This window comes from Parasteatoda tepidariorum, chromosome 8 (genome assembly GCF_982258835.1).
Source record: "Parasteatoda tepidariorum strain Cologne lab strain chromosome 8, Ptep-v5.0, whole genome shotgun sequence".
NCBI classification, from domain to species: domain Eukaryota; kingdom Metazoa; phylum Arthropoda; class Arachnida; order Araneae; family Theridiidae; genus Parasteatoda; species Parasteatoda tepidariorum.
Window position 1 is genome coordinate 88,235,425 of NC_141762.1, and position 16,302 is coordinate 88,251,726.

General features: G+C 26.8%; 1 protein-coding gene across 6 annotated transcripts in view; it reads left to right on the top strand.

Moving 5' to 3' along the window:
* Positions 1-16,302, top strand: part of LOC147806500 (uncharacterized) — a 251,109-nt gene that overhangs the window by 229,587 nt on the left and 5,220 nt on the right. The window contains exon 1 of one of the 6 annotated variants that reach the window (XM_087169285.1): positions 7,509-7,856. The exons of 3 other annotated variants lie outside the window; for them this stretch is intronic. In XM_087169285.1, coding sequence (XP_087025411.1) covers positions 7,826-7,856 — 31 coding nt within the window. In that variant the 5' untranslated portion in view covers positions 7,509-7,825. Of the gene's footprint in view, positions 1-7,508; positions 7,857-9,350; positions 9,916-11,382; positions 11,402-16,302 lie in introns of those variants that run through there. 2 more of the 6 variants (XM_087169286.1, XM_087169289.1) reach the window with 2 other exon arrangements.

Consider the following 16,302-nt stretch of genomic DNA (forward strand, 5'->3'; position numbering starts at 1 on the left):
CCCAATGCGCTTTTCTCCTTTCTTTTTTTTCTTTTTTTTTTTTTTAGTACAGAAGTTACTCTTTTTATTTCAATTAATGCATGTTACCAGCATTAATTAAGCATCATTGACCGTCAATGACAATATGACGACTTCTTACGGTTCTTCTAGATGAATAAGTACCTTTACTCCATTTGCTTTTCTTTCTAGTACACAGCTTATTTCTTTTATTTCAATATGCATATATTACCTTAATTAATTAAACATCATTGACTAATTGGTGTCGAGTTTTTATGATTCTCCTAAACGAATTAGTACCACTTTCCCGTGAATTTTCACTTTTGAATATATAAGTATTTTATTTAAATTATAAATATACCATTGATTTTAAATTTTTTTATTTTCCAATTTTTATATATATATATATATATATATATATATATATATATATATATATATATATATAATATATATATATATATATATATATATATGATAGATATATATATATATATATATATGATAGATATATATATATATATATATATATATATATATATATATATATATATATATATATATATATATATATATATATATATAATATAGGTACTCTGTCCGCCATTCGTCTGGAGGGGTGGCGGTGACTATGGTGACCAGGTATGATTATTTCAAGTAGGGGTGCGGGGTCCCTCTTTAAGACTGGTTTCGGTGGGAGAAAAGGAGACTTCTTTCTTCGATCTATTGTATTAGCCCTAGAGTTAAGAGAAATGAGCATTCGCGCCTGAAACATCGTTTAGAGCGTTTGATTCCTTTTTTTTAATCTTTTCTCTTTTTCAAAAGCTACTCTTTTAGAAAAAAAATTAAAAAAATTTATTTGTGTTGTAAATTTTTTATTTTATTTTTCCTCCTTTAACTTTTTTGAATTCATGTTCATAATAAAGAGTATCCTTCTTATTGTAATATTCATAAATGCCAAACTCCTGTTAGGAGAATGAATATTTATTTTTACACATGTTCAGACCTTTTGAAGAAAAACCCCTTTGATGTTTTCCCTGGCCTTCAAATGGTTTTAAAAGAGATACCGTGTTTTTACAAAAGAAGCATTAGTAGCGAACATTTTCAAAATTTCAGGAATTCTTTCATTAATTATTAAATTTAATAGCTTGAATAAATTGTTCCTTTTTATGTTTCAGCTCTCTTCTGATTTTCATCGATGCCATTTGTCCAAATACAATGACAAATTGAAATTGTTATTTCTATGAATAACGATTGATAAATAGGATATGTATGGAAATTGTATAAAATTGTTTAAAGCAGCTCAATGCTTTATTAATAAATAACTCATCTATAAATTTATCATACATAGTAAATTGGTTATTAAGAAAAAAATAAATTTGCTAATAAAAACTGTTTTTAATAAATAGTGAAAAGAAACTGTACAGGTTACAATAAAATATGAATAAGAAAACGTAATTTAAGCAAAAAAAACTTTAGATAATTTCAGATGGTTTGATGGGTGCTGATAAAAATCATCGTTGATAGTTTTAGATTTCATCCTAGTTGCGGTCACTTGCTTTCAGTTTCAAAAAATAAATAAATAAATAAATATTTAAAAATTAATAATCAAAACAAAGATATTTAATATTTCTCCGGCACAGATAACGTGAACTATTTTTATTTTCAGCAAAAGTTTTATCTCCTTTTAAAATCAGAGTTATTAAGTTTAAGCTCTTCACTTTTTCCAGAAAATTCAAGTAATAAAAGAAATTAACTGCTTTAAAAAATGTGCAAGTTTAGAAATTAAACCATCTAACAATCAATGAACATTCATAATAAACATCGTAAAATTAAAAAAACCTGTACTACCCTTAATGTCAGAATTTGCTCACTTTTTTTCCTTTGTATTTAAAAAATAACAACTGATTGAATCGAGAGAATTATTTTAAGTAAGAAAAAAATATTCATGCGAATCTTAAAAAAGTTCTTGAATCAGATTAAATAAGCCTCCTACTGGTGGCTGAGTCAGCCAATCTGGTATACTCCCCATACAAGCTATCATCGAAGGCGAAAGAAAAGGAGACCTCTTCATCGAAGCCACCCTCCCTAAAATGCTCTCTTCTTGTTTCCATAGCACCAGGCTGCCGCAGACTTTGTGGCGGACAGAGTACCTATCGTAGACAAACAGTACTAAGGTTGTAATTAACCCCAGGAGGTAATATGAGGGGTAGAATCTTGGAGCAGATTTACTGGGACACCAAAACAAGAAGTGGTTATGTAACGTCACATGTGGGGGTGCTTTTCTTCTCCAAGGGAGCACAAAATTTAGTCCAGCTGGTGAACTTCCTCAAGGTCGCTTTTCAGGGGTTTGACCTACTATAGACAGGGACAGTGATGACGTATTTCACCCCGCCTCCTTCCAAACATTTTTTCGAACGAACCATTTCAATGGCATTTCCTATGTGAATTTAAGACGGCAAGATTTTTAGTTAATTATTGAAATAAATAAATTTATATAGCGCTTCTAAGGGACATATTCCTAATTTATGTAGTTTTCATTATACGGGGTATTCAGTAGATTTTACGAGTTAAGTGCATTAAATGCTATAAAAAAAGTTTCAAAATGGTCAAGTTATCTTTAATTTTGATGTATAAAAATCTAAGCGTCAATATTTTTAACTCTTGTTTCATGTTAAAAATAATGTCTTATTTTATTTAGAATTTGTTACATATTCTTGGCCTACATCTAATTTTTTTCTTTAGTTATGGATAGGCATGCATTGTTTTAAAACGTTTTGTAATTAATTTTTAATCTATAATTAGATTGTATTTATCAATACTAATATGTCTGTTTATTTAATTATATCTGATGATAAAATTTGTAGTTATTGTAAACTTTGTTTGATTAAGATTTTCTGATTATTGCTGCTAATTCTCATAAGCTTTAGTTTTTAACTATTAAATAGAAATAAATTATGTAACTAACTTATTTAATATGTATACATATAGTTAAATCTGCACAGAGTTTTAGTTTAAACTCAGATTTATTTTGACTTGAGATTTTTTCTTGTTTGTATTTATCAGTTTTTAACAGTAGTTTTATGCATTAATTTTTTGAAAAAATTAAGATACCTTATTATTAGATAATTAATATTAGATTATTTCTTAACGTAACTGGTGTAGTGCTATGTTAAAGTGTAATGTTATGTTAAAAGGGTCAATACTATGTATAGTTTCCAGAATTTTAATATATAGAATAGCTAAATTATTTTAGAATTTTAAATTTCTAATTTTCGTTTTAAAATGTGAGAGGAACAATTTTTTTTAGGTGTTATATATGAATTTATCTTAAAATCTCAGATTCCTATTTTATTCGATAAGAAAGTGCAACATGAATATTTTTAGAATTCTTTAAAACATACTTATCCCATACATAAACTTTTATTTAACATTCATATTTATTAATCTATGTATTCACATAGGTGTTTAAATTTTACTTATTTAATAATATTAATTTCGCATGCTATTCAAATAAATATAATTCAAATTTTTAAGAAATTTTTTAATTTAGAAACTTAATTCTTTAATGTATGTATGCATATTTAGTTATACAGCTTTTATTTTGGCAAATGTTACTGTTATCACTTTTTATAGAATAAAATTTGCATTTGACAGTCTAAATCAAAATTTTTTTAAATTACCTTCATAGTAATATTCTATTTGTTGCAGTGAACGTAACATTCAAGTCATCCATATTTATTTCATAATTTGGTTGTAAATATGTTTTAAGACCTGTTAACTCTTTTGTTTATATAATTTTTTTTTCTTTTTTTTACTTCCTATCATTTTAGTAAATTTACCAATTAATTTGAGCTATTTTAAAAACGTGTATCTAAAATGCTTTATAATTTTCACTAATTTATCTGACTTTATTCATGCTTCTTACATAACTTTTTAATTTGTTTTAAAATTCTCATAATTATTTACAATTAATAAGTTGTCTCAATATTATAAAAAAAATTGATTTAATATAATATACATATTTTAAGAAAAATTAAACATAAATTAGAAATAACATTTTCTAAGTATTAAAATTCACAAATTTCCGATTTCCAGATTATAAATACAATTTATATGGTAAATATTAAATACAAATTCTCTCAATCATATATACAAAAAGTTTTCATAATCATTTGCAATTAATAATATTCCAATTAATATCATAAAAAGAGATTAACGTAATATTAATATATGCAACACTTTTTCTTGCCATGTCAGTGGTTAAATTCGATTCTATATTAATATATTCAAAGATTTAGTTGACCCACTTTTAACTACATGAGAAACGCCATATTGTTTGCTCCGTTCAAAACTTTGTTTGGAACGAGGAGAGCTAGTGACGTCGTTGATGACGTAGGACTAACCCTGTCCAAAGGGCTATACAGCAGGTGAACTGCTTCAAGGTCACTATCTCATGGATACTTTATTACTATCCACATGACTGATTACTGAAGAAAAAAAAAAGGAAAAAAGTTCCTTTTGTGTGCTTTTCTTGTTCATAATTGTAGGACTTAAGACCATTCCATTGTAATTTTCCTTGAAATATTCGAAATCTATAAAACTTTTAATTATTGTGTCAGATAGTACAGGAGCTAACAACTTAGATAACAGTTTTTCAGTTTTTAAAATTTGAAATGAAACGGGATATCATTAATAACTTCTATAAAAGTAATTTGGCCATCTTATTTAGTCTGCTTAATTTGTTCTTTCAAAATATTTTACTCCATGACAATATTTTACTCCATAGACAACTCCATGTTTTTGCAGGGAAAAAAAACTCGATGACTTGATCAATTGTCTTAATAAAATTTATAAGCTATCTTTTTTTCAATTTTACTATTTTTAGAAGATGCAGTGGTATAAATCAAATCTTGTATGAAGGGGAATTCGTTTCAAAATTTTTGACAAATCTCTTATATGAAGTTTATATGAAATGATTTATATCCAGTTACCAATTCAATAACCAGAGAGTTTTGAAATTATTGACTGCTCATTAATAAATATATTTAAAATGATGTATTGCTAAAGTATTGGAATATTTCTTTGACTAACACTCTTAGATTTAGTAAAGAATTTTTAACACGTTTGCTGCCGATATAACCCCAGCGACGAATTTTAGTCTACTGACTATCGCGACATATGCAAACGATTCGATTAATAATAAGATTTTGAATCCATAAAATCAACTGAATTTAAAGAGGGGACAACAGTTTCAGTTCATTTTTACTAAAATGACGATTGGATCTGCATTTGGTTCATATTGAGAATGACAAATCAATGACATGTAAAAACGGTCCTCTGCTGGAGTTATTACAAAGTGAAAGTGGACTGCTCTAGGTAAATGCGATCCATGTCTGAGTTTTTTTTTTTTTTTTTTTTAAACACCAACTTTCATGGACATTTTTAATTCTTGATCTTCACTTTTGAAAAGATAAGAAATCAGTTAACTCCAACCGGCCATTCTTTTTTCTTTCTTCTTTTTTAAAACACATCACTTAAAAAATCATTCTCAATAAATATTACAGATTTCTGCTACGGGTCACATATATATATATATATATATATATATATATATATATATATATATATATATATATATATATATATATATATATATATATATATATATATATATATATATATATATATATATATATATATATATATATATATATATATATATATATATATTGAGATATGATGGAGGGAGATATTGAGTGGGACTTACACTTCCTTTTACGAGGTGAGGTGTTTATAAAAGTTATTATTTCTATGAAGATTTCTAAAAATAAAAAATTTTGTAGAAGGAGCAAAAACGATTTCTTGCATCATGAAACTTTTTCTCGCTTTTTCAACAGATATGATTCGGATTTGCAACTTGAGGTAAGGGGGAGAGGATACTGAATACTACGTATTTCTTAAGGAGGGGTTTTATTTAAAATGTTTTTATTTATTATTATTTTTTAAATATATTTTTGAAAAAGGGGCTGAAATTATTTCCTGTACTATGAAAGTTTTTTTTCACTTTTTTAACAGATATGATTCTGATTCGCTAATTGAAGTAAAGGTAATGGGCCAGGCCTTCACAGTCGAAACTTCTCCGGACAAAGCTTCGCGAGGGAAAAACTTCGCACGGACAAAGATTCACGTAAACATAACTTCGATTGGACAAAACTTCAAGTAGACAAATTCTGAAATTAATAGTTAATATTAAATCATAATTAATTTATGCATTAATTTTAATAGAAAAAAAATTTTTTACTATATAATTTTAATAAATTCATAATTATCTTAGAATAATCCCCATGAGTAATTAACATTAACCGTTATTTATCATTTATAACTGAATTGGAACATTTTATTTTATTTTATAACCGTCGTTGAACAGCCGACCCAATTTCATGGGTTTACGACTACTTACGTTCAACTCCTAGCCTTGTAATTTTGACCCAATCCAGAAGACAAGGAAACTCCTGGATCAGTACCCCCAGAGGTATTGATTTGTTGTGGGAACATGGAGGACTTTGAGACTACACGGGGAGTCTTCGGCAGGCGAGGATCGAACCCACGACCTCTTGAATTGGAACATTAATTATCATAATACTGTCATTAATTAGGTTGAAATATGAAATAAAGCAAAATTTATTATTGGATATTTCATTCTGTACTTTTTCGCCCTTTTATCTTCCATTCTTACTTTTTTTTATTCGCCTTTTGCTAACGAATTTGGCTTCTATATAAATATTACTTGAATTTTTATATGTAATCAAATGCCAAATTATAAGCTGCTTACAGTTCACGGCCAAATTATTCGACGCACTATAAGATTCTATGTAAAATCTAAATTATATTATACTGCTTTATTGTTTTTGCACGACTGAAACCGGTTTGCACTCGTTGACGTTCATGTATTAATTGGTTAAATTAGAATATATATAATATAAATTCGACTATAAGATAAATTAGACGTTATATTATATAAATATAGAATATATATTATATCAGGCATTATATTAGTATATTTTAATAATTCGACCAAACTATTAAACACATTGTAGTCTTTTAATAATTACATGTTTTCCACGAGTTTATATGCAATACTTTTATATTTAAACATACATATAATGGGTTTTTATTCCGGAGATTTTTTCTATGTTTCCTATTTGTATTTATTTTTTAGGTATTGCATTACAATGTTAACCAATTAATACAGGAACGTAAACAAGTGCAAACCGGTTTCAGTCATGTAAAAACAATAGAGCTGTATAGCTCACCTCATAATTAAGGCTTTACACAGAATCTTCAGTGCGTCTAATAATTTGGTATATTATAGACGCAATAATATTTTTTAATTAACTAATTTTGATAGCTATTATCGATTTTTTCCTATTTAAGATTAAATAATAACTAACACAGTCAAAAAAGAATTCTTTATCTGAGAATTTGCCATGAAAAGATTCTCCCCAGGTACAGCGTCCTCTTATCAAAAGTATTCAGAATGAATGTGATTTTACTAGTAAGCAGGTATTGTTATTTTAGACTGCTGGGATAGAATAGGTAGATAAGAAACGATTCATTTGAGAGTTAGTAAGGTGTGGTTATTCAAGGAAGTGAACAATACGTAGTCAACATTTATGAATGGACAACAACAGATATGAATATGCATTTTAGAGTAAACTTCTCAGAAATGTACAGGGGTTAATCTCCTGAGTGCAAGGCTCCTTAAGAAAAGAAATATAGTTTAGTGTATTCAGACGAAAGTGAGTAGGTGTTTAAAACTGTAAGGATGGGAAGTTATGCTGTAGGAAATGATAATGGTAAGTACTTATACATATTCTATTAATAGTAAATTGAATTGTAATAAAATACTGAAAAATAATTTTCAATGTGAAGATTTATTTTTGGTAATGAAATTTACTGAACTGTAATGCGAATTAGATAACTATTTCCTTATTAACAGTGGAAAAAAGAGATTTTTTGTATTTCCTTTCTTTTTCTTTCTATAAATCAGAAATGTTGTTTCTCCCAATGAGGTAACCAAGTTCGAGTCCCAGCTGCTGCTGGTTGATATGAATTCTGCTCCCGGATCGCACCAACCACAGTGCTGCTATAAAATATCTTGAGTGGTTGACGGATCAGAATTCCTTTATCATCGCGCTATCCATGCGAGGTTTTCGTGGTTTTCCTCTCCATGTAAAGTACATGTGGGTTAGTTACAAAGTTAGAAGGCTCTGGAGTTCCACAATGATAGTCGCAGACTCAGAATTGAATTGGCTGTTCCTCATCGGTTATAAAATAAATTAATTATAAATTAAATTATATCGGTTTATGTTTCCGATCATGTACGTGACATAATTGAAAAAATTTACATTCTTATGATAATACAACCCATGACTTTGCAAAAATTTACAACATCTCTCTTTCTTACACTAAATGTATCATATTCATAGCCAATAACTTTTAAAGTTATATGTGTGAACATTAGGATGTTACGAGCTAAGTATTTAAAATAGTATTCAATATATATATATATATATAAATATATATATATATATATATATATATATATATATATATATATATATATATATATATATATATAAATATATATATAAATATATATATATATATATATATATATATATATATATATATATATATATATATATATATATATATATATATATATATATATATATATATATATATATATATATATATATATATATATATATATATATATATATATATATATATATATATATATATATACGTGGTTTATGAATAGGTTATAAATCTGATTTTATTTACATTCTATTTACATTCGCGTCATCCATATTTTCATATGCTAGCTATTGAGACCAGGTTATGAAAAAAACGAAGAAGCGAAAGCTAAAAATTTCTAATGAAGAGTCTGAATAAGATTATAGAATTATTTTACAACATATTTTGGTAAAATAAGTCATTATTTCATTACGATCGGGAATGCCAATTCATTTTTTAGTAGTTTGTGAATACATTGCAAATCTTTTTTTTTTCTAATGGCGGGCACTTGGAATTATTGTCCAATGGCCACACAAAGTGCTAGAACTGCTAACTCTCTTTTCTTTACCCAGTGGGCACATGTGGCAAAGCCACGGCGGTGGAGGAGCGTCGCCCAACATTGCAAATCTACATTTGTTGATATATTCACACACGCCATCAACATTTTTATATATCAGCCATTGCGACTAGGTTTTACAAATAAAATAAAAATAATTTTTTTAAAAACCACTTTTTTGTAGAGTAGAATAATAATTAAAAAACAAAAATTTGAAAAGCGAAAAACGTGGGATGCATGAAATGAATAACAGTATGTGTGAATAGAGAATGAGAATATGTGTATGCATATCTGTAATTGTATCTGAATGTGGATGTGTAAGTGCTTGTGCGTGTGTATGAGTAAGAAAATGTGTATATGTACTGTTATGTATTTCAAGCGCCCCACGTTTTTCGTGTTTCAAATTTTTGTTTTTTAATTATTATTACTACAAAAACATAGCTTTTAAAAATATTATTTTTATTTTTTTTCGCACTCACTACCAAAATTTTAATTTTTTCACTCACTGTACACAAAACTTTTCAGCTGACATGTGACACTAATTTGAAATAATCGAATCGACAACAAAAGACAATTGCGGAAATATTAATTTTTCTTTAATTTTATTTTACTTTGTATGTCTTTTTCCTCTTCATTTTCATGCATTGTCATTCAATTCTGAACTATGCGCCAAATTCGAAGTCTGTAGCTAGTCGTGAAGTTAGTTTAAAATCGATTACAAAATTCCACCCGAACAGACATACACGAAGGCAAGTTGATATAAACGTGGTAAAATTGTAAGTAATACAGTTAGCTTAATTGCATTATAAGTAAATGTATTATAATAACATTTGAATGTTTTAGTAAGAAGTAAAATGCATTTAACTATTGAATTTGAAATTCAGAGTCATAAGTGATATTTTAAAATATTAAAAAAATAAGATGTATAAGCCCGATTTCATTAGAATTATGATGTAAATAGCTTATAATTCTTGATTTGTGGATTTAATAACATTTCTGTCATCAACGTTTGAATATATCAGTGATAGCGACGAGTTTAGGAAAATAAAAACAGTTTTTTTTTTTTAAAGAAAACCAAGTTTTAGCCACTTTTTTAAAAAACTTACTTTTTTTATAAAAAAAAAAAAAAGAATTGCTGCACAAATTGCTCACGCTTATCATTTATTTTTATTAATTGCCATTTGTAACAATATTTTTTTCCTTTTGCAAAACATGTTTATTTGGAAAATATAAGAATGTATTACTTAAGAGATTAATGCATATTTTACAGCCTTCCGATTTTTTTTTCTTTTTTAGAGAATGAAATGCTTAAAACAATTTCTTTCAATTCTGAAACATCAGTCGTGTGCAGTTAGTTTTTTAATAAAAACATTTTTATCTTTTGTTAAACTTCCGATGCAGTTATTTTATACCTCCAGCACTTGAGAAGAAAATTCAACATTTAAATTTAATATTTGCTTTAAATAAAATATCTTATGCAGGTGCTTAAGTATTAAAACAGGTTCTTTCTAGAAACTTTTTAATCTTTTCACGCATGGTTAGATTAGAAGAGTATGAAAGCAACGCTTTATGTTATTTTTACATTTTTCACGTTATTCACGGTGCTTGTGTTATGCATTTATATCTAAGCTGTTCCTGTTACCAATCAAAATAAAGAGAAATGTAATTTTTTTCATGACCTTAAATATTTTTTTAATCAAATGTCCTATGTATCCTAAGAACTGGAATTAATTACCAGAATGAATTATAATTTGTGACATAAATTTGCAATTAAATTAATTAGTTTAAAAAACAAATATGCAAATTTTGTTAGTGATGTATACCAGGAATTTATTAGAAATAAATGTTTTAAAATATCAATACACTAGTACGTAATAAGAAAATTTAACATATTAATTTCAACATCTTGAAAGTGATGTTACATGTGCTTAAAATCCAGCTAGTTACAAATGCCTTTTATTGTTTTCCTATATTATCAATTCCCAAAAAGGTATATGTTTTTCATCAAATGAGTAAATTTCGAACAGTTAAACTAATATAATTAAAAATTTCTTGAGAACTTTTCTCAGTTAAGACGTAAAATAGCTTTCATTGACAAATTTAACTTATTTCAGGGTTCAAGATAAATAGGTGATCAGGTTAGAAAAATTTTACTTGCTTTTACATGAGATAAATACGGTTCTTTTTAACTTACTTGAGAACTTGACAAATAGCCCTGGTAAGGCCACCCTTGACAACTAAACAGGTGGTCAACTTACTAAGGTGATAAATTTGATATATTTTACAATACTACCCATAGTTGAAAGTAAAAACAAAGCAGTTTGAAACACAGTTTTTGTATTAATTCATTTCTTTTCCAGATTCAGACGTTTCTGTATATTTTTCTTTGGAAATCTCACAGAGAAAAGTAAATTAATATTGTTTAAAAAATATGCATATATGCTTTATTTTTAACATATTTAAATCAAGAATTTCAAACAACGTGTTTTAGACATAACAACTCTCATCGAGGTAAAATTGAAACTATAAACTTTGTTTAATTTATATTCTAATTATATTGCATGTGGATCATCAATACTTTCATACGTCACCTGCTGCGGATATGATGAAGTACAACACTGAATTTTCTATTACTTGTATTCTATTTATATTTGAGTTATCAACATTGTCGTATATCAGCAATGGGATACCTGCAAGTGACGTAATATGGGCATCTAGATCCTGATTAGTTGTTCAAGCATGGCATTTATGATAACAACTGTTCTTTCCATTCTATTTCGAGTTAGCCAAGCTCATCAAGCATCAATTCTGTTAAATGACACATCCTAAATTCTTTCACATGGATTTCAATTTTTTTACTTTTTATTTACACAGAAACTTAACACAAAGACAGGCACGAAGCCATGTGGAACACAAACAAACTAATTATACATCGAAGTTGCCAGGTACAGTCGGCAAAAAAAAAAAGATATCACCCTGAATAACTTTCGTTCTAATGATCGGATTTTCACGAACTAAGTGTTAATCTTAATGGTTCTCGGGGGTGACCTCAACTATGCTAATTAATTAGTGCTAACTATTAATTAAGTTACGAAATCAGACACAAAAACGTACTTTCTCTGAATAAACATATATTTTTTCTTACATATTTGGATTCTTAACCTTCAAAATATAGGGAGTAGCCGCAATCTGGGAAATATGGTCCCCATAGTTTGGTCAGGAGAGCGATCCAAAGTTCGTACCCCTTAATGTTAATTTCACTTTTTACGTTTTTAGTCATATTTTAAAAACTAGTAAAGCAATTCGAAGAAAATTTCACCCAGTCATAAAACTCATTTACCCAAAGATAATTTCACGAAAAATATAATTTTTAATAATTGTTAATTATTTTTTATTATTTAATTAAATTAAGGATGAAAAATTTTTGAATTATAAGGTAAGAATTTTTTTATACCATATTAATCTACATATTTTTCAATTGAAAAATCTAAAGTTTCAACTGTTTTTATTTATTAGAAGCTGAGAAAAATAAAAATTAATTATTTTTAGAAAAATAATTTGGCGACAATGAAGAAATGATTAAATGAGGCGATTAATATTAAAATGTGATAAACTGGCGAGGAACTTGACTTCGCGCGCTTAGCATAAAATTTCATTCATATTTTTTTCGCTAATAATCGTTTGCTTATCTTTTCATTTTTATTTAAGCTATAAAATACGATGTTTCTTTTTTAGTCGTCTAAAATTCTATTTGCAATTTAGTAAAGAAATTTGAAAAAAACATTTTATTGAATAAAATACATTTTATTCAAAGAATGTGGAGTTTTATAAAAGCATGCTTCTGATAGAATATGATTATACAACAGATTGTGCTTCTTTAATGTGATTATTTTTTATTTTTTAGTTTTTTTTTCTCAATAACTGATAAAATTTCAATAATATACATACGAATGAATAAATTTGGAATAAAATATTCATCAATTTCTCGAATATATATTTTATAAATATTAATAAAAATACGTAGTCAACATTTTTAAGCATCTCTCACAACATCGCAAATTTCTCAAAATCTTATAGGGTAAACTAACCAGTGATGGAATACTTAAGCTTAGCTTGTCTTTAAAAAAAAAATCATAAAAATTTCAAAATTTGTAATTTTAGCTAAATGACATATTTGTTATTAAATGCATGTCGACACATTTGTTATTAAATGCAAATTATGTAAAAAAAAATTAGATAACTTACATAATATTGTTTTAAGCTTCAGGTGGTTTAAATAATAAGTAGTAAGATAACCAAGTGAAGGAACAGTTCTTACCATTGAATAAACACTAAATTTTCCAGTGAATGAACACTTAATTTTGAGAATGTTTGATGCTCGTTAGGAATCCTTAGGCCACACAGATATCTGTCGCCCTGTAGATGCCTGAATTGACGGATTAGGAAAAAACACAGCGGGCATTAGGAAAAAAAAATCTTTTAAGTTTTCGTGCCCCCATTTCAGTATCTTAAGGGCCTTACGAGCTCTGTTTAAAAAGAGAGTATCATATCAGATATATATATATATATATATATATATATATATATATATATATATATATATATATATATATATATATATATATATATATATATATATATATATATATATATATATATATATATATATATATATATATATATATAAGAAAACAAAAATAATCATAGTAGCAGTATTTGGTGGTAAATGTAACTTATCGTAATTGAAGAATATGCTGTGCGACATTTTATGGTGAATTTGCGAACGTAAGTTTCAGAATGTATCGAAACATGTGGATGCTATTTGCTAATCATCTTTATCCAAAGAAAACCATGTAACGTAAATATCTAGCAAAATGAAGCAGTTTTTTAAACAATGAATCATACAATATGCAACATATTATTTCAATATCTTATTCTTAAACATAAAATATTTCAATGTTTTTAAAATGTCACTAAACATTCAGCAATTCATTGAGTTATAGAAAAAAGAAATATCGTAAATTATAGAAAACCTTGTGAATGTGCATTAGAATTACTATACAATCTACATTTTATTTTTCAAGCACTTTTTTTTTCTTCCAACTTTCATGCCTAGAAGACTCGATTAAAGCTGTAAAAATCATTATCCCTAAAATTTTGTATAAGTTATGTTAATTTGATTTTAGTATGAAGTCCTCGAATAAACATAACAAAAATAGCATAATCTAAATAATATCAGATAAAAAGTTCATGTATTTAAATTCTAAAAACTTATAAATCGATTCAAATTTTCTTTTCAAAGGAGAATAAAATAATTTTTTTTTCTTTTTTTTTTGCTTTTTGGACATAAATGAACTTAAAAATTGTTTATTGCCTAGAAACTTCGAGATGTTTTCTATTAACTATTAATTAAACCTCTCAGAGCAATCACGAAACATTATTTCAACTTTTTTACAGTCAGAAATTGGTTGCCTAGCAACCTAGTAAAATTAAGCGTTTCTCTTTTGAATCAGTCAATGGGTTATCTTAAAATATTTATTTGCGCAGGCGACTTTTTTGGCGGTTTTCTGGACTATCGCCAAATATATAAGCCTTTATTGCAACCCAATTTACGACCCATTTGTTTTAAAATTTTGTCTACCCCCCCCCCCTAATTCAAGTGTCTAGATTCCAAATATGTAAAAAAAAATATATGTTTATTCAGAGAAAGTACGTTTTTGTGTCTGATTTCGTAACTTAATTAATAGTTAGCACTAATTAATTAGCATATTTGAGGTCACCCCCAGGAACCATTAAGATTGACACTTAGTTCGTGAAAATCGGATCATTAGAACGAAAGTTATTCAGGGTGATATCTTTTTTTTTTTTGCGGACTGTACACGAAGCAAAAATAGATCACGGTTACAATAAAATACATAAACAAACAATAAATCTAAGTTACTTGAATGAAGTAGATGAAAAAGAATTATATTTCAACTAATTTGATGTGCGATATGGCTCTGTATTTAATTAAATTATCATTAATTAACATTCTAAATTATGTAGAGAAATTTAGCTCATCTTTGATACGCCATTTTGCTGATAAAGATAAGCTGACGTCATTGGTCACATGAGTGGGTATGGGAGGTCTTTTTCTTCTTAAAGTGCAAGTACCCAATTATAACACTGATAAAAATTTGTAATTATTTAAACAAAAATTTAAAAATTTCACCAAACTAATAAATATTGTACCAAATTAAAAAAAAATTGGAATTGATATAGTACAAAATAGAAGTGTTATTACAATTTGAAATACAAGACTCCTAACTTTTATAAAGATATATTTATTGATCACAATGTTGCTGTCTGTTATGATAATGATAATAAATGTTCTGAAAAGGAATGGCCATTTGCAGCATTTATTTTATTTTTAACACCAACTTATGCTCATCGAGAAGTATAAATGATTAGATATGAATCAAGTACTCATTGGTTAAATTTAAACTGAATGTTTATTTTTTTTTCTTTTTATTAAACTAAGAGGCTCCAATCCTCTCCCGTGGCTGTTTCTCTTTCATCATTGTTTTTTTTCTTTTAAAAGTCGATTAAAAAATAGCATTATGATTATAAACTAGATAATTATTATAATTTTATGCAAGCGCAATTTATTAATATGTTAATTACAATCAGAAGAATGAATACCTAGATTTAAAAAAATAATCAACTGTACTAGAAAAAAATATATACTTCAGGAATACAGAATGGGTGACACGATAAGAAGTAATTTTACTTGTTAAAAATATATAACATGTACATATAACAATATGTAACAATTGCTTTAAATCATATAACAATTCAAATAAGAGATTTTTTTTTCTCTTGCGCCTCTTTTATAGATTAAAAAGTTCAATACAAATGTTAAAATTTATGCCTGGCAGTATCTAACTTCTCACGCTTTCATTATATTTGTTTTCCTATTAAAGTTGAAGAAAAGCGCGAGCTTATATAATTAAGATCTCGGTGGGAAACTTTTTTTTCTAAAACAATAGTAATTATCTAAAGCAACGGAAAATAAAGAGGAAAAAAAGGCTAAAAACAGCACTTAAAATTGCAATAACTTTCGAACAAATGGAAATTCCTGAAAAAATTCGCTTTTAATAATTGAAAATTTTTGAACTATTCAA